This window comes from Cupressus sempervirens, chromosome 3 (genome assembly GCF_028749045.1).
Source record: "Cupressus sempervirens isolate cs-2001-9-10 chromosome 3, ASM2874904v1, whole genome shotgun sequence".
Lineage (NCBI taxonomy): Eukaryota > Viridiplantae > Streptophyta > Pinopsida > Cupressales > Cupressaceae > Cupressus > Cupressus sempervirens.
In genome coordinates this window covers 564495734-564512178 of record NC_143120.1, presented here as the reverse complement: position 1 = coordinate 564512178, position 16445 = coordinate 564495734, and the positions used below count along the sequence as shown (strand labels likewise).

General features: G+C 34.7%; 1 protein-coding gene across 1 annotated transcript in view; it reads right to left on the bottom strand.

The window, feature by feature from the left end:
* The window catches only part of EMB140 (EMBRYO DEFECTIVE 140), a 282396-nt gene extending 271457 nt beyond the window's left edge, over positions 1-10939 (bottom strand). The window contains exon 1 of the mRNA XM_089820935.1: positions 10653-10939. Within this exon, the coding sequence (XP_089677061.1) occupies positions 10653-10847 (195 nt within the window). The 5' untranslated portion in view covers positions 10848-10939. The remainder of the gene's footprint in view (positions 1-10652) is intronic.
* Between the last annotated feature and the right edge of the window lie 5506 nt (positions 10940-16445).

Sequence of the window (16445 nt, the reverse complement as noted above, 5' to 3'; positions counted from 1 at the left end):
CCATCTTTAAAAGAAAGAAATTATATTTAATGTACATGAGTTACCTATGGAGGTCCATGGGACTCAAAAGCACATCTAGGCCATCAATAAAACAAGGAATCATATCATAAGACCATCTTCACAATAAAAGAAATCGTATTTAATGTCCATGAGTTACCTATGAAGATCCATGGGACTCAAAAGGACATCTAGTTAGAACTGAAAAGTTCCAGCTTAGAAAAAGCATCTAGGAGTTGAAAAAGTAATTGAATCACCAATGCAAGGAAGCATAACAAGAGGACCATGGGACTCAAAAACACATCTAGTTAGAACCGAAAAGTTCCAGCTTAGAAAAAGCATCTAGGAGTTGAAAAAGTAATCAAATTGCCATGCAAGGAAGCATAACAAGAGGTAGCAGATGGAAGCAAAAACTGGGTAAATCATAAACATAAGATAGATACAAGTACATTATCCAAGAGCTGGGAGTACTCCCAAAGGAGACAAAAGACATGGGATAAGAGCACAAATATACATAGACAAGGGCCTTAAACTCAAGGAAACAAGAAGCAAACCTGTGCAAAACTAAACAGTTGAGACAAGAAAAAAGTGAAGTTGTATATCCATATCAATGTACACTACGGAAGAACCACCAGCATCATCATCTACCAACACAATAGAGCCTGTCATAACATCCAAGGCTGACTAGTCAATAGAGGTGGAGAGGAAATTTCTTAATGCTCACCAAACCGAGTAAGACCCACAGTGCTGACAGTGGCATGTTGTGATGTTGTTCTTGCCATCAAGTTTCAAACCCCATTGGGGTGCTATTGTTGATTGTTTAAATGGTAATGAGGTCTCCAATTTGTGGCTTCACCAGTAGCTCCAAGTCAAAAGCATTTACCCCTTTATTTAAAGCAAGATCCACAATGTCCAATAGAATCAGATTCATAATGTTTTATATATCCATCTCCATCTCATTAATTTTTCCATGATAGGAATAAAAAAAAGTTGACTGGCCTAGTAGCCATGGAAGTCCACTATAATGCCCCTACATTTTAAAATACCAACCTTCAAAAGGCTAAGCATCTCTAGTTAATATAAGATTCTGTGGAATTCTAATTACACGAGATGGAATCTAGATGCACAACGGAAGTAACAATACCTGCAAGCACAAAAGAATAATGCAATATGCAATATCACAAAATATTCCATAATAGAGTAACTCAATAAGAAGATCAAAATTCAAATCAATCATATGAACCATCAAATGGAAGGATAAAGTAGATATAAATAGGCCACTTGGATGCATGACACAAGGAGATGACACGTCTGCAATCATGATTTTAACTGTCAATTAGTGGATCAATTCACTCAATCCTATGAAATCATAAGTTGAACTTCCAATCAATGGATTAGTTCACTCAAGCTGACAAAGATAGAGGGGATCTCGATTTAGCAAATGTAAAGTTCCCTAAATTTGGATAACAGAAATTAATTAAATAATTGAATTAAGTTGTTGAAATATAAATTTAAATATGACTTAATTTAATTATTTAACAGAGTATTTAAATGACTTTAATGGTGAAGTTAGAAAATTAATGAGGTCATTTTGTTATTATTGATCAAGTCAATTAAACAGGGAAATAAAAAGACAAAGATAAAAGAAAGGCAAATGAAGAGACAGCCAGAGAGAGAACAAATAGTCACTGCAATGAGCTTTAAAAGGAGAGGTTCATTGTGGGTATGCTTGGTATATATATGGTATTGTTTCTCTTGGAGAATTTGGTAAGATTTGGCTTTCAATTTAGAAACCTGAGGACGGAAACCTTCAGGATTTCTCGATGGATTGGATGGATATCCAATTCATCTTTGGAGGTGGTTTGTGAAGGACTTAGAAGTTCACAGCTGAGGGTATTTCATATTTGTTTGAAAAGATAAAGTTGTTGATTTGTCATCATATTAAATTCCAGATCTCTATTTCAATCTGATTTTATATGACTTCTAGTTTAAATCTGTTGGATTAAAAGAAATTAATTGCACGAAAATGTTTGTTTAGATTTCTGTTGTACATTTGAAAAACTTCTAGAGTAATTAAACTAGAGGGTTATTCCAGTGATAATAGAGCAGTGTATTCTGCCAACCTGTGAGGTTTCATGAGTAACAGAAAGGTATTTGCAGTTCTAAAGTTTTAATCTGATTTGAGACACATATTCTAATGTTTCTTTGATTGCACCAGGAGAAATTGTATCAGAAAATATTGAGTCATTTCTGAAGGTATTATTGAAGCAACTGAAAATAATAATCATGTGAGACTGATGTCTTGGCCCTAATTCTCCACCGAAAATCTATGGTTTGAAAAATATTGGCAATTATCATTATGACTAAATCACAGCTAGGTAAAGTGTTGCTGAGATTATTATAAAAGTCGCTTCAGCAGAATATATTCTAAGTTTGAATGGTTTAAATAGTGCGGGCACAATTTATATAAAAGAATATATTTTGGCATTGGAAGAAAAATAAAATTGTAAACTTCACAGAGGATTAATATAATTGTCATGATTTAATCAAAGAGCCACCTCAAATAATCCTTCTCTATATTATGCATAATATTTATGAATAAACTCATCAGAGAACAAAAGGTCAAGATTTAATATTTGAACGTAATATTATTGATACATTGGTTATATGAGCTAGGATAAAATAAATGCCTCGAGTCGAAACATTAAAAAACATTTATATATGCTGAGAAGAATGTGTTGGTGTTATTGGAAGGAATAATATTTTGTGCATGAGGATGTAGCCTTATTTTTGGTAGAAGAGCATTACCTATTAAATACTTGTTGGAAAAAATATTTTGTAGCAGAAATATTTATCAGGAGCATTAAGACACTGAATAATATTCAACTATCGTGGCATCAAACCCTGGGTGTGAGTATGGTATCATTATTCTATCACTGCTAACATTGGCAAGTCACCAAGTGAAGGGAATAAGATGTTGGTGATTCAATAAGTCCGAGAATTGAATCAATATTTGTCATGAAGAAGTCCATTCATTTCTTGTAGGCTGGAAAGACTTATTTAATTCATTCGGAGACAAATTTTGCTAAAATAAAAATATTGCTGGACACTAGGAGTATGAACCGATATCACTAAAATCACTTTGCAAAATCAAGAAGCATCACCTTTGGAACCGAGAAAAGAGAACTTGAGTGGAAGGTTGGCAGATCGACTTGCATTTGAAGCAATAATTTTGTTTCTGGTTGTTTGTGCATTCATTGCTAGACATAGCAATCTGTATAGCTGATAGAGGGTTTGGTCTCAATTCTGGGCAAGAGTGGAGGCATCTTTTACAATTATTAGAATTATTGGGTAGCCTCCTTAGCATCATTAGAGTTCAAACACTACTGCCATCTATGGACCAAGCTTAATGTTGGAGGTCTGATCATTCTGCCGACTGTCGCTTTCCATTTCCTTATTTGTCATGAGCAATCCCTGTATGTTGGGTTTAAAAATATGATAATGAGAGGTGCTCTGGCAACTACAAATCTTGTGGAGCATTGTTGTTCCTAAAAATTAGAGAGTCTGATTTCTTCATATCTTCTAAAGAAACAAACAAGTTGTAGCATCGAGAACATTGGCATAATCTTCAACTACAGAGAACATAAAGTTCAGATTTATATCTTATTTCCTTCAACAGGACCTTGTTGTATTTCCAGATTATGATGTTTGATAAGTGTTGTTGTATGTTGCCTTCAGAATAGACTAGCATGAAGGTGGAGTAAAATTATTTAGAAATTATTATATTATTAATTGGTAAAAATATTGGATAAATTAGCAATCATTGTTACTAGAAACATTCTAATAATGAAATAGTAAAACAAAATTAGAAACATTCTAAGGTTTACAAGATTTACATTATTGACCATTTAAGTAATATAAAACAAGATATTTGGAGATATTACTCTAATACCCTCCCTTAATGGTCAATCTGTCAACTACACCAAGAAGCCCTCAAAACTTAACAAACTTATTTGGAAGGAGGGACCTGGTGAGAATATCTATAGTCTGGTCGAATGTTAGCATATACTGCAAATCCACAAATCCATCTTCAACCAACAGATGAAGAGATAATAAATGTCAATATGCTTGGTTTGCTCATGGAAGAGTGAATTTTTGGAAAGTTTGAGGACCCCTTAATTGTCACAGAAGAGAAGTGAAGGGCTTGCCTGAATAGATGTTAGAAAGCATCCTTCGAAGCAAAATTGTCTCACAACCTGCTTTGACAGTTCCCCAATAAATAGCTTTCATTGAAGAAAGAGATATGGTATGCTGCTTCTTACTAGTTCGGATGATAGCCCTTGTGCCCTAACTGGAGACATTCTCGGAAGTGGACTTTTTGTCATTAACAGAGCCTCCTCAATCCAAATTTTTGTAGTTGATGAGTTGAGGATTTTTGGTTTGTCCATAGAGGATACCAAAGTCTAGAGTGCCTTTGACATAGCGTAGGATGCACTTCACTGCAACCTATTCATCTAAAGTAGAAGTTGTCATGAAGCAGGATATGTAACTCAATGCAAAGTTGAGATTAGGTTTAGTGGTGGTACAATAGATTAAGCTGCTCACTAGTTGCTCGAATGCGGATTCATTCACCACATTTGACTGACAACTTGAGACCAAACTCAATAGGTGTAGATGCAAGTTTGCAGTCCTGCATTCTGAATTTGTCAAGTAGCACTCATGCATACTTAGATTAAGACATGAAGATGCCATGTGACTACTGTCAAACTTCGACACCTAGGCTATTGTGTAGAAGCCCAAGGTCAGTCATGTCAAAAGACTAGCATAAATTCTATTTGATATCTTGAATCAAAGATGTTGAACTGCCAGTGATGATTAGACCATCAATATAAACAACCAGAAGGATGATCTCACTGCTAGTAGCCTTGACATACGGATTTGAGTCAGAAGAATCCTCTAGAACCCCGATCTATGAAGTACTTATTAACTTTCATGTATCATTCTCGAGGAGCCTGTTTGAGGCCATAGAGTGCCTTCACCAATTTAAGTACATGGTGTTCTTTACCAACAACCTTAATCATGAGGTTATGTCAGGTAAGCCTCTTCTTGTAACTCACCATTCAAGAAAGCACTCTTGACGTCCATTTGATGGACCGTCTAGCCACACTAAGTTGGCTAGAACTAAGCAGATAGTGCTCATCTTTGTAATCGGAGCAAAGGTCTCCTCATAGTCAATTCCTTCACACTAAGAGAAGCCTTTGGAAACAAAACAAAGTCTTGTACTTGTTGAAAGTATCATTAGCCTTGCATTTGACTTTGTAGACCCATTTGCATCCAACGTGTTTCTATCCTGAATGAAGATCTGATAGAGCCCAAGTGTTATTTTTCAACAGACTATGATGCTCAATCTTCATAGCTCATGCTCACTCAAGTATTCGTTTTGCCTCTATGTATGTTTGAAGCTCATCCACACTGTAAATGTTGGTCATGCAAGGAAAATCTACAGAATTAGAAGGTTTGTTCTTTTGAGCAGTTCTACTCTCGATGAACTCATCATTATGAAGATTGTCAATCGTCTTAGCACACCATTTAGGCCTAAGAGTAGAACTGCCAACATCAAAAGTAGGAGGTACAACCCTTTTTTCGCTTTGTATGTTTAAGGCTCATACACACGCTGACTATTGGTCGAGAGAGCAAAATTTACAACATCAAGGTTGCTCTTCTTCTGAGCAGTTCTACCCTTAATGAGCTCAACATTATAAAGATTGCCAATTGTCTTAACCCACCATTTAGGCCTAAGAGTAGAAGTGCCAACATCACAAGCAAGAGGTACAACAAGATCATCACGATCAACAGAGTATCAGATGAATCCCAAGGAAAATCAGGTGGTGTAGCTGCATGTCCAAGTGGTCCTATAGGAGAAAGAACTAGTGGAGAGGCAGGAATAAGAACAATTAAAGCATTCCCAACTGGAACCCTCCCATTAAGTGGACCTAATGTAAGACGAACACCCAAGTCTTAAGCTTTGAGAGAATGGTCCTCAGAATCCATAGTTGAAGGAGAGACCTAAAATGGCCCTTGTTCCTTGTCCAAGACGATGTCAAGATTGAAGATGAGGTGATCAATCTAGATGTCAACTAGTCGGTAGGCTTTATGATTATCATTGTAACCGGTTAGCATAAGTTTATGGCTCTTGGCATCTAACATGGTGTGCTTAGCAATAGGAATCCAAACAAAAGCAGTGGAGCCAAAAAATTTGAGATGACTAATTTTGGGCTTACTGCTTGACCATGCCTCTTTCAAAGTCTGCTTCTTGACGGCTACTGTAGGAAAGCAATTGAGAAGATAGACAACAGTGTGGATTGCTTTAGCCCAAAATTTCTTTGGAACACTCTTTCCATCAAGCATAGACCAGGCCCTTTCGGTGATCATACAGTTTCTATGCTCAACAACGTTATTTTGCTAAGGGGTGAAAGGTGTTGTGAAGTGGCTTTATTCCATGTTCACAAAAATGAGAGATGGTAAAGGAACACAATTTTCCCCCATTGTCAGTTCTAAGAGTAACAATATGTTGACTAAACTCCTTTTCTATAAAAGTCTTGAACTTTTGAAACAAAATAGACACCTCTGATTTTTTATGAGGAAATACACCCACATTTTAAAAACTGAAATCATCAACAAGAAGTAAAAAAAAATACTTGGACCTGGTAATAGAATGAGTAGCCATAGGTCTACAAATATCAACATGCACCAGTTGTAATACCTTAGAAGGTCTCTAGGAGTTGTCATATGAAAAAGGAGTGTGTTGTTGCTTCCCAGCTTGACATGCTCTACAAACTCCAAGGTTTTTGGTCTAAAACTCTAGTAGTCCAATGACAAGACCTTCTCAAAGAAGTTAAAACATATAGTGCACGTTTATGTGCCCATATTGTTAATGCCAAAGTGTATTAATAGAGGAGTATTGAACTGCCAAAAAAAACTCACTGGAAAAAGATTGTGATCCTCAACACCTATGGCAACAATAGACTTAGTCTCCCAATCAATGATACTACACTAATGTGAATTGGAGGTAACATCTAGTCGAGGAGAATGTCTCTAAATTTGACTAACTGAGAGAAGGTTGAGTTCCATTCCTATATCATACTATGCATTAAGGAAAATCAATTTCCTTCCTCTAGACTGAATCTATATATTGCCTTTTTTGACAACTATATACTCTTCCCCTCCTCCAAAAAGGGTTATACTGAGAGTGGTTGAAAATATGTGACCCAATCCTAGCGATGAGTGAAGTCATGGGAAGCACTTAAATTAGTATAACAAACAGAAGACTTTACATGATCTGCAAGTCTTTTAGCCATGAAAGCATAAAAAGGTGGACTCACCATGCTCGGTGTCCTCTGCACCATGTGCTTTAGATTGTGAATTAGATTGCTTGGCTTGAGACGCTAAGTGTTCGCGACACTCCAACTTCGTATGACAAAACTTGTGGTAGTAGTTCCACTAAATAGTTTTCTTCTATGTGCCTTCTAATGACTGAGCAAAGGGATTTTGTTGAGAAGACTAAGAAAATTGATAGTTGCTAGTATCCTTATGATTGAGGCTTAGCTAAGAAAGCTTGTGTGTTTGAAGATGAACTGGTATCACCGCCAATTGTGTTTCCAACAATGTTGTAAAAGCATTATGCAAAGATTGAAATATGATACATCAGCATGAGCATAAGCAATGTTGAGAGTTTCAACAAAGTGCTTATAGGAAGAAGTGAACTCGTCAAGGTGGTCACCACCATGTCTTTCATTTTACATCCAATGAATTTCAACTAATCTCAAATGTCCTTATTTTTATTGAGATGATCCTACAAAGACACTTGTTCATCCATTACAATCATGAAGAGCATGTTCTTCAAGTACGCACAACCTTCTTAGAGGTTTCATGCAAACCTTTTAGATGACTACAAATTTTTGCAGTTGTTTTGCCAAAAGGAACCTATGGCAATTGATCATCCATGTCTGAGATTTTAATAACCATGACAGCTTCTCAATTTAGCTCATCAAATTTGTCCTGCTCTTTGCCTTCATTTGAACAATGATCAATCTTGCACAAAATAATTTTGTCGAGACATTTGTATTCAAAGATCGTCATCATACATTGCTTCTAATGTGTTGTAGTTTGTTGTTAAACTTTTGACTCCCCTCAAGCAAAATATTTGTCATGTGAAAATTGAGGCAAAATATGTCCAACACATGAAAATCGTATTTTGAATAAGACTCGAGCTAAAAATGAGCATTAATTTGATGATGGAACATTAGAGGATTATGGATTATGGACACTTGACTATGTACACCCCCTCATATGGATGGCAAGAGACACATGAGGCCAAGAGGGATAATAATCAGTTGTTGGGCCTAGGGTAGAGGATTAATGGATTATGGACACCACACTAAATACACCCCTTGATATAGATGGCAAGAACCACACAAGGCCAAGGGGGGTAATAATCAGCTCTTGGACCTAGGGTATAGGATGAATAGATTATGGACACCTCTATAGGTACAACCCCCCCCCATATGGATAGCAAGAGCCACCTAAGGCCAAGAAGGATAACAATCGGTCCTTGGCCTAGGATGAAGGATCAATTAAGGCACCCTAATACATCCCTTATTTTGCCTCTCATGTGGTTGGACTCCATCAATAAACTACATATACCTTGTGCTTAATTTAATGTTCCTAACCCTAGCTAAAATAATCTATGTTTTAAATATCTATAATAAGGAAGATCTATTGTATGGATTATGTTTCAATGATTTCCTAACATAATACAAGATTTCAACCAGGTACATAGTATTACTAATACTATACTTCTTGTTCCACTTCGAAATTGTGGTTTAGTGAAAAAATTAAGGCGTCCACAAGAATGGGTCTTGCAAAATAAAAGCTTAAAGTTTAGAAGAGAAAAAAAAAATTTTAATATTTTAGGAAGACAATATCAAAAAAATTGAAAAAACAAAATATAATTTTGAAAAAAGGTTTTCATCTGAACCATAAGAGACTTGGGAGATACACAATGGTTTTCGGGTTGATACAGCATCTTCCAAGTCTTCAGAAAAGGATCGGTTAAGTTAGGAGTTGAATTCTTCATTCGTTAACTTGAAGATGAGACAATTTATAAAGTCCAACAAAAGAATTCAGCAGGATTCCACGTTGAATTGGTTTGAGCATTATCATATGTGTTACCTTAGATGCCATGGTACCTCAGGAATGACAACAGACAGAAAATTTCAAAATTGTAATGACAGTGTTCATCTTATGAAACATCAGACACTAACTGGAGGCATCAGCCACAGCAAAGGTGGAGAGAAGACATTATGGTTGCAGTGACACTATTCAGCTTCTGAAACATTGTACTGCAAAAGAGACGTGATCCACAGCCATGGGTGCACAGAAGACATGACTATCAATCACGACTCTGCCTTTCGTAATGTATTTTAAGTGTCATATGTGCCATTGTAACATGTTAGTGACGGAATAGCTTGACGAAAAAGGATATAAACGTGAAGAATGCAAGAGTACCATATGAAGTAGGTTGCATGGGATGAGATTGCAATATATTTTTTATATTAAAAATATCAAGGTAGATTGAAAAAAACATGTGTGTATTTGGGGTCATATACACATACCTACTGTCTTTGTCAAATGCATACTTCACAGACTAACACCACAATAGTGATTATTTTCCATTTGTGTTGTACTAATTCTAATCGGGTTAAAGTCCTAATAAATTGGTGTAATCACGTCTCACTTATGCCAGCTTCTACTTATAAGAACAAAGCAAGAAAAGCTAGGGAAATAAAGCAAGCTAAACTGGAAAGAAAATACAGCTGGGGGAACAAGGCAGATACAATTGAGAGAAAAAGAAATTACAGTTGTGAAAATACAGACAGAATGATGTAAGGCATACCGGTGGGATTAATTATAAGGATTATTGTTCTTTCTTGATGAAGATATGGGTATATACAATATATTGAAGACATAAATTCTTTAAAATTATCATATGGGAAGTGGCTTCTATCCGGCCTTTGACTGTTATGCATATCGGTAGGACTTAATTTCTCTTAACTTAGTTCACCAATCAATCTTTTGCTTCGAGAAATTGTATTTCACATTTAGTATTTTCGATCCAATTTTGAATGTTTCCTAAATTAGTTCATTAACCAATGTTTCGCTTCTGGAACTTTTAATCTAGTATTTTTTATATAAGTTCACAGAAGAAAAAAAATGATTTAAGGTTATAGTGAATGATTTTGCGTGTTCCGGCAATCCAGTTTTCGGTAAGATTCGTGACATGAGGTTTTTCCTTTATTGTTTAACGCATGTAGCGAATCACAAATGAGCTCGTAAGAGAACCTGAAGTGAGAGTAGATTCATTGTGTTAGGTTTATCGAACCTCAATGGAGGAACTAAGCAAAGATGCAGCTGCGAGTTTAATGAGTGCAGCCTAAACTTGACCGGGTACCAAGTCATGAAACTTCAGTGAAGCTGAACGCACATTAAAAAGTAGGAAGGAGCACACAAAAGCAAAGGAAGTGCCAAGAAACTATAAGTTTTACGTGCTCTATATTGTTATGGGCTTAGGAAGTCAGAACCAGTAGTAATAGTACCTGGACATGAGAGTCATAATTGTGAGGATTTTGGGCCAGCGTCTGTTCGAGGGCCTGCAGGTGAGCTTCCTCAGCATCTTCGTCTTCTGATGCAGAAGATGACTGTGATTCATCAATATCTTCTTCTTTCTCCTTCAATGTGTTTTCATCGACCCTTCCCTCCCTACTATTTTGACATTCAACTTCTTCTGCCATGGGAACCAGGGCTTTCACTGTTCTACCCTAGACCAACAGAGTTTTTTCTTTTGAGATACCTACAAGATAGTAGACAAATTTATGTTTGTAACGGTTGTAAGGAAGTAAATACTTCGAATAAATAATCTTAGCCTGACTGAGACGAAACTAGCCAAAAATAATCCATAAAATTAAGAGTTAACAATCTTTAAAAAAATATTATTTATAGAAATCAAATATAAAAAATAATAACTGCCCATTTGTGCGTTTAAGTCAATAGAAATTTATTGTCAAAGGGGTGAAGTATCTAAACAACTCTATTATGCTTTCACTTAGTCCATTGTATTAATAGCTGCACCAATCGGATTTTAGATTTCATTCATATAGTAATGTTTGCAAAAGGTTTTGTAATTTGCATGATTTTTTGAAATTGAAAAATACAATTTTTTGAAAATTTTATTGGCTCATGAGGAAAAAGGCAATGAAAAAATTTAATTTTCTTCATCAAAAATACAACTATTTTTTCCAACACCTCTATTAATGCAAGCATTAATTGCAACTTTATCTTTTCTTTTCTTGTGACAAGTGGATAAATTTTATTAAAAAATAATCATTTTCCTAACACATCATGAATGCATTAATTTCAATTTTACCTTTTTCACATTCGTGACTAGTGGACAAACTTTTTTTTAAAAAGACAATCACTTTTAATTGATGTTTATTTTTGTAATTTGTAAAATGCTATTAAATATAGATATTTTAATCAAGTATAAGTATTTTGATGGAGGGTCCTTTAGGTTGGATTGCCTGGGTAGTCAATTACTATGATGTTCTTAGTTAGCTAGTCTTTCTCCTCTTTTTGTTATGTTGTACAGCTAAATCTGTTCTTCCTTTGTGAGGCTTAGCCTCCTTGTTGATTTTTGTGGTGGTATTTTGGTTGCTCTTTTTGTTCTGGAACTCTTATATCTAATAAAAAAAGTATAAGTATTTTAATCAAATATAGACATTTTAACTCTTTTAAATTGTCAATTTCCAAAAATTATTTTTTATATAGCTTAATTTCATATTTATTTTAATTTTATTTATATATAAGTTTAAATTAGAATTTAGTTTCTTTTATTTTGACATATCTAAACTAATGCTTTGAATAGATTTATTGTTTATTTTTTATTTTTATATATAATTTTTATTATATTGATATTTTTAATTTATACTTTAAAATACATAATACTAATTTTGTATCAATTTTAATAAAGTTCAAATTGTTTAGCTTTGTATATTATCAACTTTATTTATGATAAGTGTGTTTGGTTTTTTTAAAGCATAAATGTTATTTTCAAATTAATTGATGTTTATTTATTTTTATGCATTAGATTTAAGCTTAAGAATATTGTCCACCTTCTTCAATTAGATGAATTTATCGCTTAAACAAGATATATCAAACAATTTCATCATTAAAATTAATCAATTTAACTCTTTTTTTAAAAAATTATATAATTTTATCTATATCTTATATATAATTAGTTCATAAATATCTTTGGTCTCATAAATGTTCTTTACGATGTCATCTAATTTTAATTTACCATGATACTATAATATTTATTTATATATTCTTTTACTATTTTAATTAATATATATCATTGCAGTTATATAATTTAATAATATACTAACTATACTCTGTAATTTAATTTAGCTTACCACTATAATATTCTATTTGTCATTACTATTTATTTGTTATTTTATTAAACTAAATACATTATATTTTAACCAAAACCTACTTCAATCAACCATAAAATCATGAAGGCAGGAACTTTGGCGCTTGCGCCCCTTGTTTCATTTTGGTTTTGTTGTCTTTATGATCTTTCATGTTAAAATCAGTTCGTGAAAAATAGAAATGTTCAATATAAAGTTAAACAAAGATGATAGAAGTTTATTATCATAAGGGGGTGAAATACTAAACAACTCTGTTTTCATTTTATTGTCTTCATGATCTACCAAGGTTGGTGAAAAATAGAAATGTTCAATATTAAGTTAAATGAAGATCAATTTCTAAATAGCATTTGCATTTCAATTTCTTAACAAGCTTAGGATGTCATTTACAATAAATGTATAGTGGAACTGTAGGACAAAGTATTGTTTAAATTAAACCTTCTTTGTGATGGTAAATGATTCGTAATGTTTCAAAGTTTATGATTGGAAAATCATAAAACGAAAAATTTATATTCATGAACAAAATCCTAGTGAAGAGAAAATAAATTAAAGAAAAAATTATATATCCTGAAAACTTTTTCAAGATAGAGAAACTACCTACGTTATTCATGTTAAGAACATGTGTCTCAACCTTTCAATCTTTTTTTGGAAAATTTCAGAATTTGTTTGTGGAAGTTTTCCACTTGTTTATATCTTGGAAAAGAGTGTATAAAATACCAAAAGGTGCCCTGTCCATAGCAGAATATAGGAGGGGCATTTTTAGAGCATAGTTTGTTTGTTTTATGACTTTTATGGGGGCCTAAACTAAGAGACAAAATTGTGGATGGGATTACTATTTTAACCTAGTTGTTTTTCCATATTGGAAATGTAAATGTCAAAAATGAGTAACATGTGGCATGGTAGTTTTGCCCATGGTTTTGTAAAACCACAAGTGGTTTCCAAGTTGTAAAATCACTATAAAAGGAGGGTTTGGGGAGGTGTTTGTGTGATTGAGTTCAATTTGCAAGACTAGTGCTAGAAGGAGTCTCTCTGAGTTCGAGTTATGATGATGTGCTCCTGTAAGAACTTGCATTGCAAGTGTATTGTAATCATCTTGGTTTGATAATACATTGTGTGGGTTTTGGAGGGTGGGGTTTTTCTCCCAGAAGGGTTTCCCCACGATAATCATTGTGTTATGTGTTCATTGTTATTTTGATTATGTTATTATGCATTTCTTGAGATCTCTACAATAGTTAGTTGAATTTGCATAATCGTCCTCTCAAAGATTAGCGTAAGAAGTGATTTTGTGCACCTTTGCTTCCTTACAAGTGGTGTCAGAACTGGCCAATTTTGCTTCTATTTGTTTGGTTTGGGTTTTTTGAGCTAATCAAGGTTTGAGTGGGAGCTTGTGCAGTGTATTTCATTTATGTGTTGCAAGATTGAAAAGATGGCAAGCATGTCGGGGAGAATTAATGTTTTCTGGCACAAACTTTGAGATGTGGAAGCCGAAGATGGAAGATCTATTGACTGATCAAGATCTATGGGATGTGATTGATGAGAAAAAGTTGAGGCCCACAGATCCAACTTTAGCCACACAATATGATGTGACAGACAGAAAAGCTAAAGGTCTCATCAAAATTGTGTCTTGTAGACTCGATTCTGATTAATGTCCATGAAGAACCTATCGTGAAAAAGCTTTGAAAAAAGCTAAGTGAGATCTATCAAGCGAAATCACTTGTTAACAAGATTTTCTTGAGGAAGAAGTTGTATTCCTTGAGAATAGAAGAAGGCGAACAAATTACTGGGCATCTGGAAAGCTTTAATATGTTGGTGACTTACTTGACCTTAGTAGGGGTGCCAATGGATGAAGAAGAAAGGTGCCAAATCTTGCTATGTTCATTGCCAGACTCATGGGATAGTCTTGTGATGGCTATAGGGAGCACTTCAGTTGTCTTGAAGATGGAAGACATTTTTGGTTCTATACTTTCTGAGGAGATGAGAAGGAAGGTCTCTTTGAATGCCAAAGAGGCTTTGAGTGTTCGAGGAAGACAAAAAGAAAGAGGCAAGAACGAACAACAGCATGGCCATTCTAAGTCCAAAAAAAAGGGGAGATTGAAATCTCCTAGTAAGTCCAAGGCAATTTGCTAGAATTGTGGCAAACCTAGACACTTCCGAAAGGACAACAAAGAGGAGAAGAAAAATAAGAAGAAGAAGCAAGATTTTGATTCTGAGTTCGAGAAGGAAGATGGAGATGCTTTCATCGCAGCCTTGGCCACTCATGTAGGTGAAAATGCATGGTTAATAGACTCAAGTGCATCTTTCCACATGACTCCTAATAGAAACTAGATGAGTAAGTACAAAAAAATTGATGGTGGTAAGGTGTATTTGGGTGATAATTCAGTACTTGATATTGTTGGTAGTGGAAGTATTCGTGTGAAATTTTCTTATGGTAGAATTAGAAGATTTGATGGTGTCTTGCATATCCCTAGACTAGCAAGGAATTTTCTATTTGTTAGTAAGCTAATAGATGCAAGAGTGCATGTACAGTTTTCTGAAGCAGGTGTAAAAATGGTGAGAGGTGCTATGGTAATAGCAAGAGGAAGCAGATTGGGTACATTGTACTTGCTTGATGTACGCACAGTCAAGTGTAATAGTACTTCTGATAAGATTGTGAAAAAGACTACTCAGTTGGAGAAGGAGAAGATTTATCTTTCAATAGATGGTTGTGGTTTTTGGGTACCCAAGGGTGCTATGTCTACCAAATCAAAGTTGCTTGCAAAGAAGACCATGTTATGGCACTAGAGACTCAGCCACATAGGTGAGAAGGGTCTACGAACCTTGAAAAATAAGAACCTTGTTGATGGGTTAAATGACTGCAATCTTGAATTTGATTTTTGTGAGCATTGTATCTATGGTAAACAAAATCGCATTCAGTTTTACTCAAGTTTTCATAAGTCTTCATGTATTTTGGATCTAATTTATTTAGATGTATTTGGTCCAGTTGATGTTCCTTCTATTGGTAGATTAGTTTATTATGTTTCTTTCATAGATGATTTCAGTAGAAGAACATGGGTTTATTTCCTTAGGAGTAAAGCTGAAGTTTTTAGTCGTTTCAAAAAATTTAAAGCAATGGTTGAATTGCAGACTAGAAAGAAAATAAAGTATTCAAGAACTGATAATGGTGGTGAATTTTGCTCCAATGATTTTGACACATTTTGTAAAGATTGTGGTATTAAAAGAGAGAAGACAACTCTGTATTCTCCACAACAAAATGGAGTTGCAGAAAGAATGAATAGGACCCTGATGGAGAAGGCTAGGAGTATGCTGAGTGGTGCTGGACTAGAACAAAAGTTATGGGCCGAAGTTGTAGCCACTGCCTACTACCTAATAAATAGGTCTCCTACATCAACTCTTGTTGATAAGACGCCAATGGAAGCATGGTCGAGCCATAAGCCTTCACTTAGATATCTGAGAATGTTTTGTTGTGAGGCATATGCTCATGTGCCAAAGGAGAAGCGGACAAAATTGGACAACAAATCTGTCAAATGTATCTTCATCGGATATAGTTATTATGTGAAAGGATACAAGCTTTGAGATCTTGTTGCACAAAAAGTATTTTATTCTAGAAGTGTTATTTTTAGAGAAACTAAACCTTCTTCTATTACAGTCTAGCCAGAACAAATAGAAGAAAAGAAAGATGTGATTCAACTTCCTGCTACACCTAAGAAAGTTGAATTGAGGCCCTTAGAAAGATGAGATGTTGTAGAGAGCTCTACGAGTTTTGAATCATCAAAGGAAGAGGGAGAACCTGATCATCAACCTGAACCTCTTGAACCTGAACCAAATCTTGTTTGAAGATCTACTAGACAAAGGAAACCACCTAAAAGGTATGGGTATTCTCTTGATGATTGGAGATGCATATTTGCATTG